The sequence below is a fragment of the Sphaeramia orbicularis genome, chromosome 16, assembly GCF_902148855.1.
Source record: "Sphaeramia orbicularis chromosome 16, fSphaOr1.1, whole genome shotgun sequence".
In the NCBI taxonomy this organism is placed as follows: Eukaryota; Metazoa; Chordata; class Actinopteri; order Kurtiformes; family Apogonidae; genus Sphaeramia; species Sphaeramia orbicularis.
In genome coordinates, this window is record NC_043972.1 from 31603740 (window position 1) to 31617961 (window position 14222).

The 14222-nt window shown below is 38.4% G+C and overlaps 2 protein-coding genes across 4 annotated transcripts in view; one reads left to right on the forward strand and one right to left on the reverse strand.

The window, feature by feature from the left end:
* nbeal2 (neurobeachin-like 2) overlaps window positions 1–6156 on the reverse strand; it is a 45394-nt gene extending 39238 nt beyond the window's left edge. For all 3 annotated transcript variants that reach the window (XM_030158602.1, XM_030158601.1, XM_030158600.1), the window contains exon 1: window positions 5577–6156. In XM_030158602.1, the coding sequence (XP_030014462.1) occupies window positions 5577–5651 (75 nt within the window). In that variant the 5' untranslated portion in view covers window positions 5652–6156. The remainder of the gene's footprint in view (window positions 1–5576) is intronic.
* A 1359-nt stretch (window positions 6157–7515) lies between these two features.
* On the forward strand, window positions 7516–14194 carry ccdc12 (coiled-coil domain containing 12). Its single transcript, XM_030158612.1, has 7 exons — window positions 7516–7664; window positions 9932–10005; window positions 12827–12906; window positions 13074–13135; window positions 13222–13256; window positions 13343–13419; window positions 13844–14194. Exons 1-7 carry the CDS (start codon window positions 7545–7547, stop codon window positions 13921–13923), a joined length of 528 nt encoding a protein of 175 aa, XP_030014472.1. The 5' UTR covers window positions 7516–7544; the 3' UTR covers window positions 13924–14194.
* Window positions 14195–14222: the final 28 nt, after the last annotated feature.

A 14222-nucleotide genomic window follows, 5' to 3' on the forward strand; every position in this document is an offset into this window, starting at 1 on the left:
GTACATTACCAACTGGCACTGATTTATGAGCCAGTCCATCTCTCATTGTGTTTGTGGCTGAGCAGGCTGCCAGGTTCCTGCGAACCCAGTCTCAGTTGAACCCTCAGTGTCGTCCACAGTGAGCAGCTCAGCAGCTGCACATCACTCCTAACCAGCAGCAGCGTCTGACTCACTCGTCTCTTGTCTCCCAACGTCAAGCAAAGTAACCAGGAAATGACATTTCACTTTAACCGAAGCCTATTTCCTTCATACTCGCTGAAGCCCTTCCTCTTTTGATTCTATTGCTAGTTGTACGCAGATATGAGGGAGGCCTCTATGAAAACTTCCTATAGCAACAGTGAAGAACCAGTTGGGACTACATTTAACAGATTTAACACAACAAAAAGATGTTGCAGGAGAAACAGTTATGCATTTAATTGTGAATTTATTCATATAAAATATGACACAGAATTGAAATATGTTTGAGATTGTAAACAGACTACAGTGAGATGGGCATAAATGTTTTACATTAATAAAATATAAAATATATCATCTTTCTTCTCTGTGCAGATATTGTAAGCTTTGAAACAAAAGTGGAAAAGTGAATATTTAGCAAGTCAAATGACATCAAGTACATAACTGCTTTACACAAAAATCTCTGTACTATGTGAAAACAGGAAACTGCAACCAACCCATTGTTGTGTGTCTCCAACATCAGGAGCAATCAGGGATAATCAAGGACAATCAGGGACACCCCATTGTATTTGTCATACTTTATAATTTGAGTGAAATGTAAAACTAAAAAAGCAAATCCTCCTTTACAGTACTGAGCTTAGAATATCAATAGTAATACATTTTCATCATGACCCAGCTTTGTTGCTAATGACATCCTGACTCATCATCGGTTATGACTAAAATCAAATCGACAGTGTACATAGACGGTCGTGTATGACACAGTGCTTTTTGCCTGTTTAGCCATGTTTACCAGGCTTTGACAAAAACATGTTCCATTTCCCTCTGGAGCTGTGACACTCCAATAAGCTGATGCGGGCGACATCTGTGAGAGGTTGGATGTAATGTATAACAAAAACATGCAATAACACATGGGAAATGAGACTTTATGAGAAGAGAGAAGTAAAACTTGGCAAAACAAATGAAGTTTTGTGTTTAATTTGAGATGGATTCAGACACCTGGCAGGGCTCTGGTTCATGTCTCAACCCTTTACAAATTCTACAAGTCTTCTCTTATAGAATTACTATCGACCAACACCTAAAAACAAACTCAGACGTTCACCTATCAAACTGTGACGCTGACCAGAGCAACTAGATGAAAAATCATTCAATATATGTTTGAAAATAAGGGCAAATTAAAGACACCATTAGGTCTAATACCAAGCCAACCATGAAGTACCAAGTGCTATAAACTGTGTCATTTATCTCTGTTTGCTCTGCACATGGCCAAGCAGCTGTGCCGTTTTCTCCTGCTTGGCATTCTGCTTCGCTCCAGCTTCCTGCGCAAGTGAAAGCAAAGAGTACTTTGATTTTTCTGGTTGGCTCTTCTGTTGGTAAACAGGGGAGGCGAAGGCACATGAGGGAATTGAGTCACTAATCTCACAGGACAGGTCAGAGTAAGCTGCAGGTGGTTGTTGTTGTTCTGTAACCGATCTGCATTATGGCAATAGAGCGCTAAATGAGGACAAATTACAATAGAAAAGCAGATAACATGCTGAGAAAAGCCAAAAGATGAGTGTTTCTCTCTTCAGAGGAAGCAGAGGAGGTCGTTTCACAGCTGTGTTAATGGGTGGCAGTTGGACTGTCATTGTGGTCCATCACCACCAATACAGGCTTTAATTAGTCCCTCAAACAGCTTCTGCAGCTAATGATCACAATTAATCTGCCAGCATGGCATCATACTGTTTGAACACAGTGCTTTAAGTATCTGAGGAGGATACTTATTTGATTTTAGCTTCAACACAGAATAATGACATCTGGAAGGTCTGTAGATGTACTTGTCTAAGAGTCTGGGAGTATTGGGTCAGATTGCTGAACTCATACAAACTCTACATCTTCCTGTTCATATGCTGTTTACTGACATCAAAGGAGTTTCTTGTTTTAGTTTGAATGATGCATAATGGTACACAATGCATTTGCAATATCACAAACTACTGAACAGATGTTGAATACTGACTCAAATTAACTAAATCTACACATTAGAAAACAATCAACAGTTCAGGGTTAGTGTTTTTCAGTCAGAAATCTTCCAGTCAATCAGTTTATTAGTGGTTATCAAGTAATAGCCACAACTAAATTTAACTCACATTTTAAACTGCACATGTAATTTTCACCAGAGTTCACTGTCTAGCTATTTCCATCATGAGCTCCAGAAAAAGCAAAGTATGTACTTGCCTGATCATGCAAGTAAATTTCTAAATTTTCCAGCCTCACATGGCATTTTACTTTCCCAAGGGAATTGGGCAAGCCTTATAGTTGAGGCTTGCAATGCTATTACCAAGTCAGTAATGACTAATTTAAAACGTCAAACACATGCTGCTTCCCACAAAAATAAAATGCGTTTTTTATTTACTAAATGGTAAAATCTGCCTTAAACGATAAAGATGATAACCATTAGCCACATCCCCACAAATGCCACATATATATATACCTTCCCAAAAGAACGACAAAAAAAGTAACTAAACTGTTGTGAAAGTAGTCAAATTAATTGCCTTTTCTGTTTTATGACCTGAGTAAAAGAACATGCATATCTAACAACAATACCTTTTTTGGCTACCCTCAGACACGATCTGACAAGTTGCAAGACTCCCACTGTGATTAGATCAGACTGTACGTCCATGCCTGTCAGGCACGAGCATTTTAGGATGACCTGAAAAGCATCTTCAGATGAGATATGGTGGTCTAAAACAGTGTCAGTAAGGCTGGTTTTAAGTCCAACAGATGAAAGACATTGCATGTGCTGCCCAATGTTATATAGGGTCTTGATGTGCAATGAGCATGGGTTGTGTTCATGTTCCGTCAAAATACATATAATAATTTAACTCAGAAAAACACACACACATACACACACACACACAAGGCAAGGCATCAAGTGAATAACCCATCTTAGGTGATTCACAGACATTTGAATCTTTGAATCAGTGTTCCTCTACAGTTTTCAGTAATAAAAATTCTTGACCTGTAGATAAGTTTGTTCCTCTATCTGTTGTTTACTGCATTTGTTTAGGTCAAACCCTTTTTAAAGGGGAGTTTTCCGATCATTACAGGGCTTTTCGGTGTTTCACATCAGATCTGAAACTCAGCTGATCTTCATGTCCTTGCAGAGGGTGTGTGATTTCTTGCACAATCAGAGGAAGCAAGCGCTTTTATCACGAACAGGCCCGAGCAAGTCTTGCTTTCTTATTGCAGGACAAAACAATGGCTGACACACATATTCAAACATGTTGAGATCAACTAACAGATTCATCACAACTTGATAAAATCTGTTAAGAAGCTAAGTATCATAATCTACATTCAGATGTATGAAACTCCTGGTTAGTTACAAAATTACAGGATTTCCTGTCCACTGAACCTGATAAATAAATGAAATATTTTTACAAAATTAATAAAAAGTAATGTAAACATGAGTAAGCCAAAGGATTACTGCTAGAGATGCACAAGACTACAACATTTTCAGACTTATGGAAGGATCTGCTGCCGGGAGTAGCTGCCAAGGTGTGTTAGTTGTGACTCAAACAGTGTTTCTGACCACTGCAACTAGAATTAATAAATAAAACAAAAACAAAATAAAGCTCAGACCTTTTACCCAGTTTAGGTGATTTGCAAAACCTTCCATCGTGAATGTTATTTGGACAAGGAGATTACAATTTGGAGATGGGATATGTCTGATTCAAAGAAAGATATTGTCTCTGCCAACTTGACAAACAGGCGGACAACAAAAACATTTCATTCAGTGGGATGTTGAAAGTCTATAAGGGAGACTAAAGTGGTTCTGCTGCTTGTCTGCAGCCTATTGTATTCCACTGAGTCACATAAGGTGGTGACATTTAATAGAGGGCTCAGTTAAGTCCTTTTCTTCTGCAATGAGTAACAGCATCCTACTAATAAAGTTAAGTGATTTAAGCTTGGAAATCTGTAGATATTCCTCTAGTGAACAATGATTTAAACAGAGTAGCGTAATCTTGATGAAAACTGACTACAAGTAATCTAGAGGTAGTTAATAAAGAAGTGGTTTCACACATAAAAATGCTCGACAGCTGTTTCAGCCAGATTCATGGTCATACCTTCTGACAGACACACATGCACCACAGAACACACACCAGTGGAGCATGTGAGTGCCCACATCTTGTTAAGTTTGTTAAATACTGCATCATAACCAGAAACATTCAAATAGATCACACTCACACATCACACAAAAGCCCAAAGGAGAAGTCAAAGGGTGGATGTGTCCACAATGACCACTTTGATAGTGAGTGCTGCAGGAGGAAAACACTTGTTGTTCTTTTTGCATTCAGGACAATTTCCAGTTATTCTAGCTTTGACTTCTGGCCTTTATAAAGTCTTTGGCGGGGTTACCGGCCGGGGATTAATCTTAAAGTCTAAAATTAAACCAAAATTCAATGGAGATCTGCAGTAACAAAGGCTGTTGTCTATGACAATGAATCCAGTTGTCATGAAAATAAGATTTCAGATGTCTTTCTGCACCAGAAACTTGGAAAGATGCCTCTTGCTCTCTCTGTCCTCAGGCATGGAAGCAGATTGCAAACATATTAAATAATAATACTTAATTTTTTCACAGCCAAATAGTCTCTTTCCATCAAGAGGAGGCAAGATGTGAAAGATATGCACTATCCCTTTGTCTACTCAGTTGTTTAATAGCAAGATATTGCACTTTAATGTGTCCAGCAACATTTAATAATAAAACACCCAAGAAACACCCTGTAATTCATATCATAATGATGACTCATGCCAGGATTTGTTACTTCTTACTAGTTAATATTTGCATCTGAAATGGATTCTCTTAAGATAAACAGCAAAACAGTGTCATCTGTGAGCACAAACACAAATTCACATGTTACTGGTCATAAATGAGTGTGTGGTACAGTTTGTGTCTGGATAGTAAAAACAATCTATTGCAACAGTCAGGTAATAAAGTTTAAAAGTGAATGCATTTGGATGAGGAAGAGACTGGGGAACAGGAACAGGAAGTGGTGTCAGTAACACCTGCCCCACAGGTAGCCCACAGGGTTTAAGTCACAGCTAAAAGTGTGTAAATGCGTTGAAAATGTGTCTGATATTGATAGATTATAACTGGATAACAGTGTGGGTTATATGCCATATGACGTCCTACCTTTGTTTACATGTTGCAGTGTCTACTATTATAAACAGGCACTAATGGGTAAAAACATAGGCGACTTCCTTATATAATCACGTACAATAACCGACACCACACGGCTGCAGTGGCTGACACAACACAAACACTACGATCATGTGTTTATTGGGTCATGTTGTTATAAACTTGAGGCAAAGGACCTGCTGCAACAACAGGTGTCACCGCCACCGTCTCCTTCCGCACTCGCACTTACCTTTGTGTAATACAACATCCACAGCTCATACAGCCTTTCCTTCGATGCCATTCCGCCGCCTTTGTGGTTGCTCATTATCTCCTCTATTCTTTTAGAAAATCCTAAAATTGGAAAGCATGGTCAGTGCCAAGGGCTGTGTGAAGTTGTTTCCTAAAGGCAGGAGGACGCGGCACGCTCCTGTGAACCATTCCTGCAAATTCAGGCGCAATCCACACTAAAAAAAAAAAAAAAAAAGTGCCTCTGTCTCGACGCGTAAAGTTATCAGAGTGGCATGGGAATAGATAACATAGCGGTGAGGATGTGATCACAGTCAAAATCGCAAAATCACCAACAAAAATTCGTGGAAACGCATGTCTGGAGAAACACCCATGTCCGCATTGTGAGCGAGCTTGTGGCTGTTTGGATCCTATTGGAGAGAGTTCCCACGGAAGCGACAGATGCCATCCGCTCCACAGCAAAACATTACACCGCTTCACACATGGATTCACTGCCCTGTGTTACTAGGGTCTGATTCTTTCACAAGCTAAGAAATACAGTGAAGAGTTGGAGTTGACTGTCATGCTCACAGGTAGGCTGATACTCTTAAAGACACACACACACATACACAAACACACACACACAAACTGACAGCCTCTGCCAGGACTCCACTGGACTGATAAAGCAAAGAAGGAAGTGTTTGCAATATGCACTACCAAAGATACAGCCAAATAAGCCTTTCAATAAAGTTCATCCTGCAAAAATGAAAGAAAGTGGAGGGAAAAGGGGGTTTATTTGTGCAAATGTTTTTCAATAAAGCTGTCAGGTTGCAGTGAAAACAACTGTAAAACTGAAAAAAAAAAAAACTTACAAAGTGAACTACTAAATACTGAAGTATAATAGTATTTGCACTTATTATAATGCATGTTAATCATTCATCTATTAACAACGTTAAAAACATGTAAAATTACACAAGTGCAAAGCAGTCACATTCAAATAAAGGCATTATATTATTAGAAATATTCAAATGTGTGACTTGTCATGTGTGAGATCATTTAACTTTTATGAAAAAATGCACGCTCGAACCAATTTCATTTTTGAGGTCTGAATAAAGGTGCAGTAAAAGTAAAAGCAATTGGATTGTATTTTAATTATTACAGTTTATAAATGTGATTTGTTTTTAAATGGCTTTTGTAAGTGGACACATGATTTACTGATCATATTACTGCTGTATAAACTGGGGTGGGTTTTATCTGACCTATGTATATTTTCTTAGTTTATAATATGTTTATGTAGAGTGATTTGTAAGGTAAAGTGTCAGTTATACACTGTGCTCAAGCAGGATATCTGCAGTTCGCCTCTGATGTGCAGTGTGTGTCCTATCCACTCTGACATGGAGCATCACTTTCATACTGGACAGGAGGCCTACTCTGTGTCCTACTGACATTTCTGTTCTCACTGATCTGTTTTGATGGACTTCATCTTTAACCTTTCTGAGACCTTTAACACAACAGGTTTGTGTTGTCATGCACATAATGTTGATCATTAGAGTATGGACACAGTGGAGCTTGAGGAAGCTGTATTACCATGGCAATGGCCTACATTCCTCACCAGGACCTGACATTGTGACCATCAACAAAAAGGACAGTATGCCCCCCTGCCCTATATATGACCTCTGTTTCCTTTAATGTTAACACCTGATCATGTATATGTGGGTTCAAACACTTTAATAATTGCACATAAGCCACTGCAGGTTGCATCAGATAAAAGTAGATCAAGTGGGTCTCCTGTTTCTAAACCATTATTTGTCTATTTTAATGCACTCAATTCTTTAAAAAAAATGAAAATGAAATATTGTTTTAAAGTCAGCCAATAAAATACAGATTTCAAACATTTTAATTTTTTTTATTAAACAAAACAATGTCACATGACCAGACGACTGGCAGATCGATGTGCTCTGTGCTCGTCTTTTTCTTTCAGGACAGTTAATGGATGTCAGAGCTAACAGAGCGGCGTGTGGAGGTAAACATGGAGCGAAACGTTGGCTCTTTACAAGAGCAGGCCCTGAAGAGAAAAGAGAGGTTAAAGGCATTAAGAGACAAACAGCTTCATGTAAGTACTTTGAATGTGGTTATTTAGAAATAAATTAAGTATAAAGCTGTCCAAAACTGTAATGTTAGCTGCTACAACAGCCTGTAGCTAGCTCAGCGCTAGTTAGCACCTAAGCTAATGCTAGTCGCAGTTGTAAACTTTGTTTTCGGCTGTACTTATGGTGATGATAAACCTATGAATATTAAGTCCATGTGTACCTCGTCTGTATATTATCTACTCACCGTGCTTTGTGTTTTGTAGTTTTATAATGTCAACGTTTCGGAAGCTTCTAGGCAAACGGCACAAACCTTGCCTTAGGTGCTTGAGTTGCTGGACAAAATAATTGAATGAAAACCGATACATACGGCGATTAAGATTAGCTATCTAGTACTCTTCCACCCCCGTAATGCTGAAAAATGGCTCAAGAGTTATGGTTATGTACCCTAGACCTCTGTCTATGTATATAACAATGATAAGAGTCTCTGGTTGAAGCCCTTTTAGACCATACATAAAACCCTGTTTAACTGTGAGGATCCAGTGATTATATTAGTAATAACACTTGTATGATGACCAGCTATGGCCGTGCTGTTATTGTTAAATGGGTCCTAGTATCTTTCAGGTATTGCAACAATGTATAAAGTAAGTAGTTGTAAGTACTCATCAAAATATCACTAAACACTACACAGTGTATGTGTTCCAGAAATAAGTAGTGTCAGAGGAAAAAAATCTTAAAAGTCATAAGGTTTGAATTTGAGGGAAGTATAAGAAATCAGGTAATTCTAGAGAACTGAATCATGTACAGAATGTTGCATACCACAGCGTTAAATAGGGCTATTAAGCTACCATTGCAGGGTCTTCTTTATGAACTTGTACAACTCAACATACATCTGTGTTGATATTTGAAGCATTTGACATGAAAATTTACCTCAGGCCATGGCATGAGGGTTAAAATAAACTAATTAAATAAAATAATTATCAGCAATTTCATTGATGCTTAAGCAAAGAATCATCATGTTGTAGATGTAATGGTTGGCTATAATTTTTACTGTAACAGTAAACCTTATAGATTTTTTTTTTCTGTTTCGAGAATATTATATCATCAGTACATGAACCACATGAACTTGTATCCCTGATTATCTTACATTTTTATGATTGTAAGCACATACTATAAGTTACATGTCTTTTACAAAGTTGGTTTGCTTGACTTTTTATTTAGCATATTTTTAGTGTTCGTTGTGTTGACATATTCATTTTGGTTGAGAGATGATTATTTCACTGTATTTACAGTGGGTAGTCACATGGTCTACTATCTGTTTTGCCACTTAGAGAAAGATAAAATTGTTCACTCAATATTTAACCTTTATGACATCTGCTTTTTCTCCTTGATAATTTATTCTTGCAAAAGAGATATTGTTCAGTGTGCAGGGCCAAGAACATGTGCTTGAAACTGAGTCGGCGTCAGAAGCACAGTAGCATGGCCTCAAGTATTTGATAAATGATTGTTGACATTCCCAAAGTCTGGGATTGTTTTCCTTTTGTACTGGACTTCAAGAATGAGTCAGTCCCCTGAATTGTTCTAGCAGGTGGACAGGAAGCCTCTTCAGGAAAATGTGAGATGGGAGGGGTTTGGGAGTCTTTGTTGAAAGTTTTCACTGGAGGTATTTGTATGCTAGTTTCATACTTGTTTCACCCGTGCTTAGATGTGTGTGGTTTAGTTGATGCTCTTGGTTGGAAAGGTAGTGGTTGTTTAGAGATATTGGCTCCTTGATTCCAGAGTGAACAATGAACAGATTTTCCTAATGTATCAGGCTCGGTTCCCACACCCACTGTGCACGATCTTAATGTCAGAAATAATCCTGTTCCACATGTAAATGTTCATTTGACTCCCAAATGTTGACCCAACACAAAAAACACATGTTTGATTATATTGTTTACCTATGCAAATGTGAGCCAGCCTAGTGTATATGTCATGAGTGTCCATGACCTCTGAAGTGGGCTGACCCCTTTTAACAAGCTGGCTGAGTTACCCCTTAATGTGCAGTTGTTTCGGTCTTCTATTAACCTAAACTAAACTAATAAGGGAAAAACATAAACTTATATCATATTACAAAAAATATATGTTCATGTTTGTGCTCTTGTTCTTTTACCTGGTTTTATTATGTTATAACTACTATGGCCATCTTTTTCTGACTAACTGGTTAGTTCATTGATTAACTTATGTTTTTATGGTCAGAATGTCATACGATCAGTGGACGTTGAGTCAGTGATGGTGTTATGATTTCCATCAGGGGCAAGAGCAGGATGATGGGGAGCCAGAGAAGAAAAAAGCGTCACTAGAGGAGACTCCAGAGGAGAAGCACAGGTTTGTTCATCACTTAACACACAGATGGCTGTCTGTCTTTTTTTTTTCTCCCGTATTTTTATTTTTTTTTTAATAAAACCGTGATATTTTTTACTTCCATAGCTCAATGTTTTTTCTTAATTTTTTTTTAAGTTGCACAAACGGAACTGAAACTGATATGGTTGTATGCCATCTAAGCACTTATCTGACCTTTATCTGTGAACCATCTTGTTGTGACACTGTGCAATAGTCTGAGTGCAGGTTGTAAGATGGAGTGTTTATTCTGGGCCTGATCACAGCCCTGTGCTATCCTCTGCTCAAATATCCTGCAGCTTACTTAACCTTGTGTCAGTCAGTACGAAGGAGCAGCCATCTTTCCTGTCTTGCAGGACCTTTTTCCATTGTTTATATTTAATGACTGTGCACTGACGGCACGAAGGGAGTGCCGCTGTATTTCCTCTGGTCTAACAGGATAACTCTCCCTCATGAGGTTGAAAATAGCTGCAGAGTTAGACATTTGTTTGTGAACAGAAAAGTTCAGTGTTAAATGTAGTTTGATATTTTTGTTGGTAGGCTTTAAGTAAGTCTAGACATACATGTAGCAGAGTGTGAGTGCAGTTTATCTTGTGGGTGATATTAAAATTTCATAAGAGATCAGATTACCAAACAGTGGTGACAGAATACAATTACTATGTTTTTCAAAAATGTACTCCTATTTAAGTAAAAGAATGAGCTATGTGCTTAAATTGTTAAAACAGCGGAACTTTTGCAAAGCCTCAGCTCTGTCTGTGTTGTATTATTTATATATGACTCCCCACTCTTGCTCCTTAAAACATGCAAGTAGAGTCCTTCTTTTTCAGTTGGTACACTGCAGTGAGTTAAGTTGTGTGTGTTAACAATGTCTGTGTCTAATGTGTAAATGAAAAGGCTGATTGTTGTGTTGGGTTATACCAGGGCAGGTAGCCTAATATGAATGTAAACATTTGAACACTCAGCTGTACCGCTGCCTCAGACATTGTTTACTCTGATGTTTTGAGAGGGCCAGTGCTCTGAATTTATCACCAGTGCTCTTTCATGCCACAGTGCGCTTGAAGTGGAAATGTGTAAACATATTCAGAGGGTTTGGATATAGTAAAGTAAGAAGCTGTTAAGAAAACTTGTTGTCAGCATTGGAAGCCAGAAATGTTGCTTATACAGCAGTCTTCCCATCCGTTTTTGTCCATTGTTTCACTGAACTCAATAATGTACTGTGAAAACTCAAGACATTTTGAAAGGAACATTATTTTTATATTATTATATTATATTATTATAACAGCACATTATCCTTTGCAATTAGCAATATTATCTATTGTGCCACTGTGATTGTTGGAGGTCTCAAACATATATACCTGTGTTCCTTCTATAGACCTACATCCACTGATATGGTAGCACCCATTTTGAGCAATAGTTTAACTTACAAAAGCTAAAGAAGATACATACAGAGGGCACACAATATATAGTTAGAATGCAGAAGAAATAATTTCCCATAACTTTGTAAATGCTACTCTCAAATGCAAGGGAGATTCATTGGGGCTAATTACCATTCTAGTTAAATTGTATTTTAAAATTTATTTTAACAATTTTTTCATTTTATTGGAATAGAGGGCTGACAGAAAATGACATTTAAAAAAAGACGATGACATGACCCTTTCTGCCGACTTCATTGGGCTGTTATGAATCTCTTTCAACCTTCCCATTCTTTAGAAACAGTTCTTTGATTCTTATGAAGGCTCATAAATGATAGCTTGCAGTTAGAACTCTACAGGCGTCTCCTGGATACTTTAAACTCTGAGCCAAAAAACTAAAGGTGTCTTGCTGTTTGCTGTTGGGGCGTCTGGACTTCATAACACTGGTGCTCTGACAGTGAATGGAAAATTCATTGACATCTTCTCAGTTATTTTTGAATGCTTTTTGCGACAGCTGCTTATGTAATTTCCCTCTGGTAATCTCATTTGTTTGATAATGGTCTTACAATTCATATATTTTCATTGCTTAGAGGATTTTGTCTCCATTTAGATAAGTTTAATAGAGTGTTTAAAAACACTCCATTGATGGCTGTGATACAGGGGAACTAGGGGGCATACAGATATTAGACTGTAGTGAGGAAACATTAAGTGGTACAAATTTAATTTAGTGGTAAGATTGATAGAAAGGCATAATCCTCCAGTGTTACAGCCTCTTGAGGAGAATTCAGGAGGCAGAGAGGGAGATGTCTGTGCTCAGGGTGGACCTCAGTCAGCCAAAGGCAGAACATGACTAGCATTCCTGCCCATACCCATACAAGGCATTGGTCTGTCTGTTGGCAGCAGGAGTGTGCTGAATGTATCAGGAGTGTACCCTCTCAAGCCTCATCACAAATCCACGTTAAGCCCGGCACAGCTGATATCGCCCTAGGTCCGTTCTTGGTCAGACAATAGTTTACCTCTACGTTTGGATCCTGTGTATAATCTGCAGAAATGTCAGCTAAGCTTGCCAAGAATTCCTCTGTGCAGAAATGTGCTGAAAGATGGCATAATTTAACATCAAGGAGAGCATTCCTCAGCTGTTTGCTGCTCTCCTCAAGTCTGTGTTTAGGAGCAGGTGGAGCATGTTAATCAGACGTGTTCATAGGAATAAAGAGGGACATTATTCCTGACCCCTCTAGACATTAGACGTGCAGCTGTGTAGACTTGAGGGTGGTTCTGTAGAAATAATTTCACCTACACTGCCCCCTGCTGGAGAATCTTCTACATGACACTCTGTGCTCTCTAACCGTTCATACCACTACAAAAACAGACACATTATTTTGTATTTCTGTCCACAGAGAACTAAAACTGAGGAACTATACTCCAGAGGATGAAGAGCTGAAAGGGAGGCAGGTACCCAAAGCCAAACCTGCATCAGGTGAGCGGTCATTCTTCACCTTTACTCACTGAACATTCAATTGAAATATTATAATAATTTTCATGTCGTTCAGCTCTAGCACATGTTCATCTTCTGGGTTATTCCTGAAGGACTCGGCTACTTTAATTAACTGTTGTTATAATTTATGATGAATGTTGCTTTTGCAGTGGAAGACAAAGTAAAAGACCAGTTAGACGCAGCTAATCCAGAGCCCATTATTGAAGAAGTGGTGAGTTCTCCTGTCAGTCTAAATGTAATTTTTATGTTGAACCATGAGAGTTGGGTAGCCTTATTCAGCTCTTTTCGTTTTTTCAGGATTTGGCCAACCTCGCACCAAGAAAACCAGACTGGTAAGAGTTTAGACATGTGTTGGGCGGAAAATCTTGCTCTAACTCCATATATGTTGTTTTGACCTTTACTGACTTTGTGAATGCAGGGATCTGAAGCGAGATGTAGCAAAGAAACTGGAGAAGTTGGAGAGGAGGACACAAAGAGCCATCGCTGAACTCATTCGTTAGTATTTCTTGTTTTATGTTGTTTTATTCAACGCCACTGTCACCACAGAGCCAAGATGGTCTGAGCTAAGCACGAATTCTAGGCTAATTGCTTTGTGGTTTCCAGACTCCAGAGACTTGAAACCACCGGAAAACATCAATGGTGTGATTCCTCAACTGATGTGTGATTCATCTGCTAAAAATAGAAGTGTGGTTTCAGGAAAACAGGCTGTAACTGTATGAGGCTTTCCCTTCTTGTGAATGTGACCACTCATTGTTTCAAGTAATATTCCAGTAGTAGTAAATATCCTTTAGCCAACAAGATATTTCTTATTTTTATCTCTGCGGCAATATTCTAACCAGAGAGCGTGCCATTACTTCACACACATTAAAAATGCTCTGTAGAAGTGAACCAGATTTACAGTGTGTTTGTGTGCATCCAGGCGATCGTCTCAAAGGCAGCGAGGAGGAGCTGGCTGGAGCGGTGGGAGCAGCAGGAGTAGAGGCAGGAGACTCAGACTGAAACCAAGATTTGACAGATCAAAAAGAAGATGACGTCGGAGTGACGTACGAATGGATCCCAACAGAGAGAGCCTGACGTTACTGAAACTGTACCAGGTATTCATATGTCCTTCGTGAGCCATATTAGTTGTCAGTGTATCATTACATATGAATATGTAGTGGTACATTCTGTATATGTGGCTCATTGTAAACAAACAATATAACTGTAATGTTTTGTTTATATTTTCAAGTAAAAGAAACTTTTTTTTTAATAAAGTCTGATTATTTTATACATATTTTGTTTCTTTATTATTCAAGAAT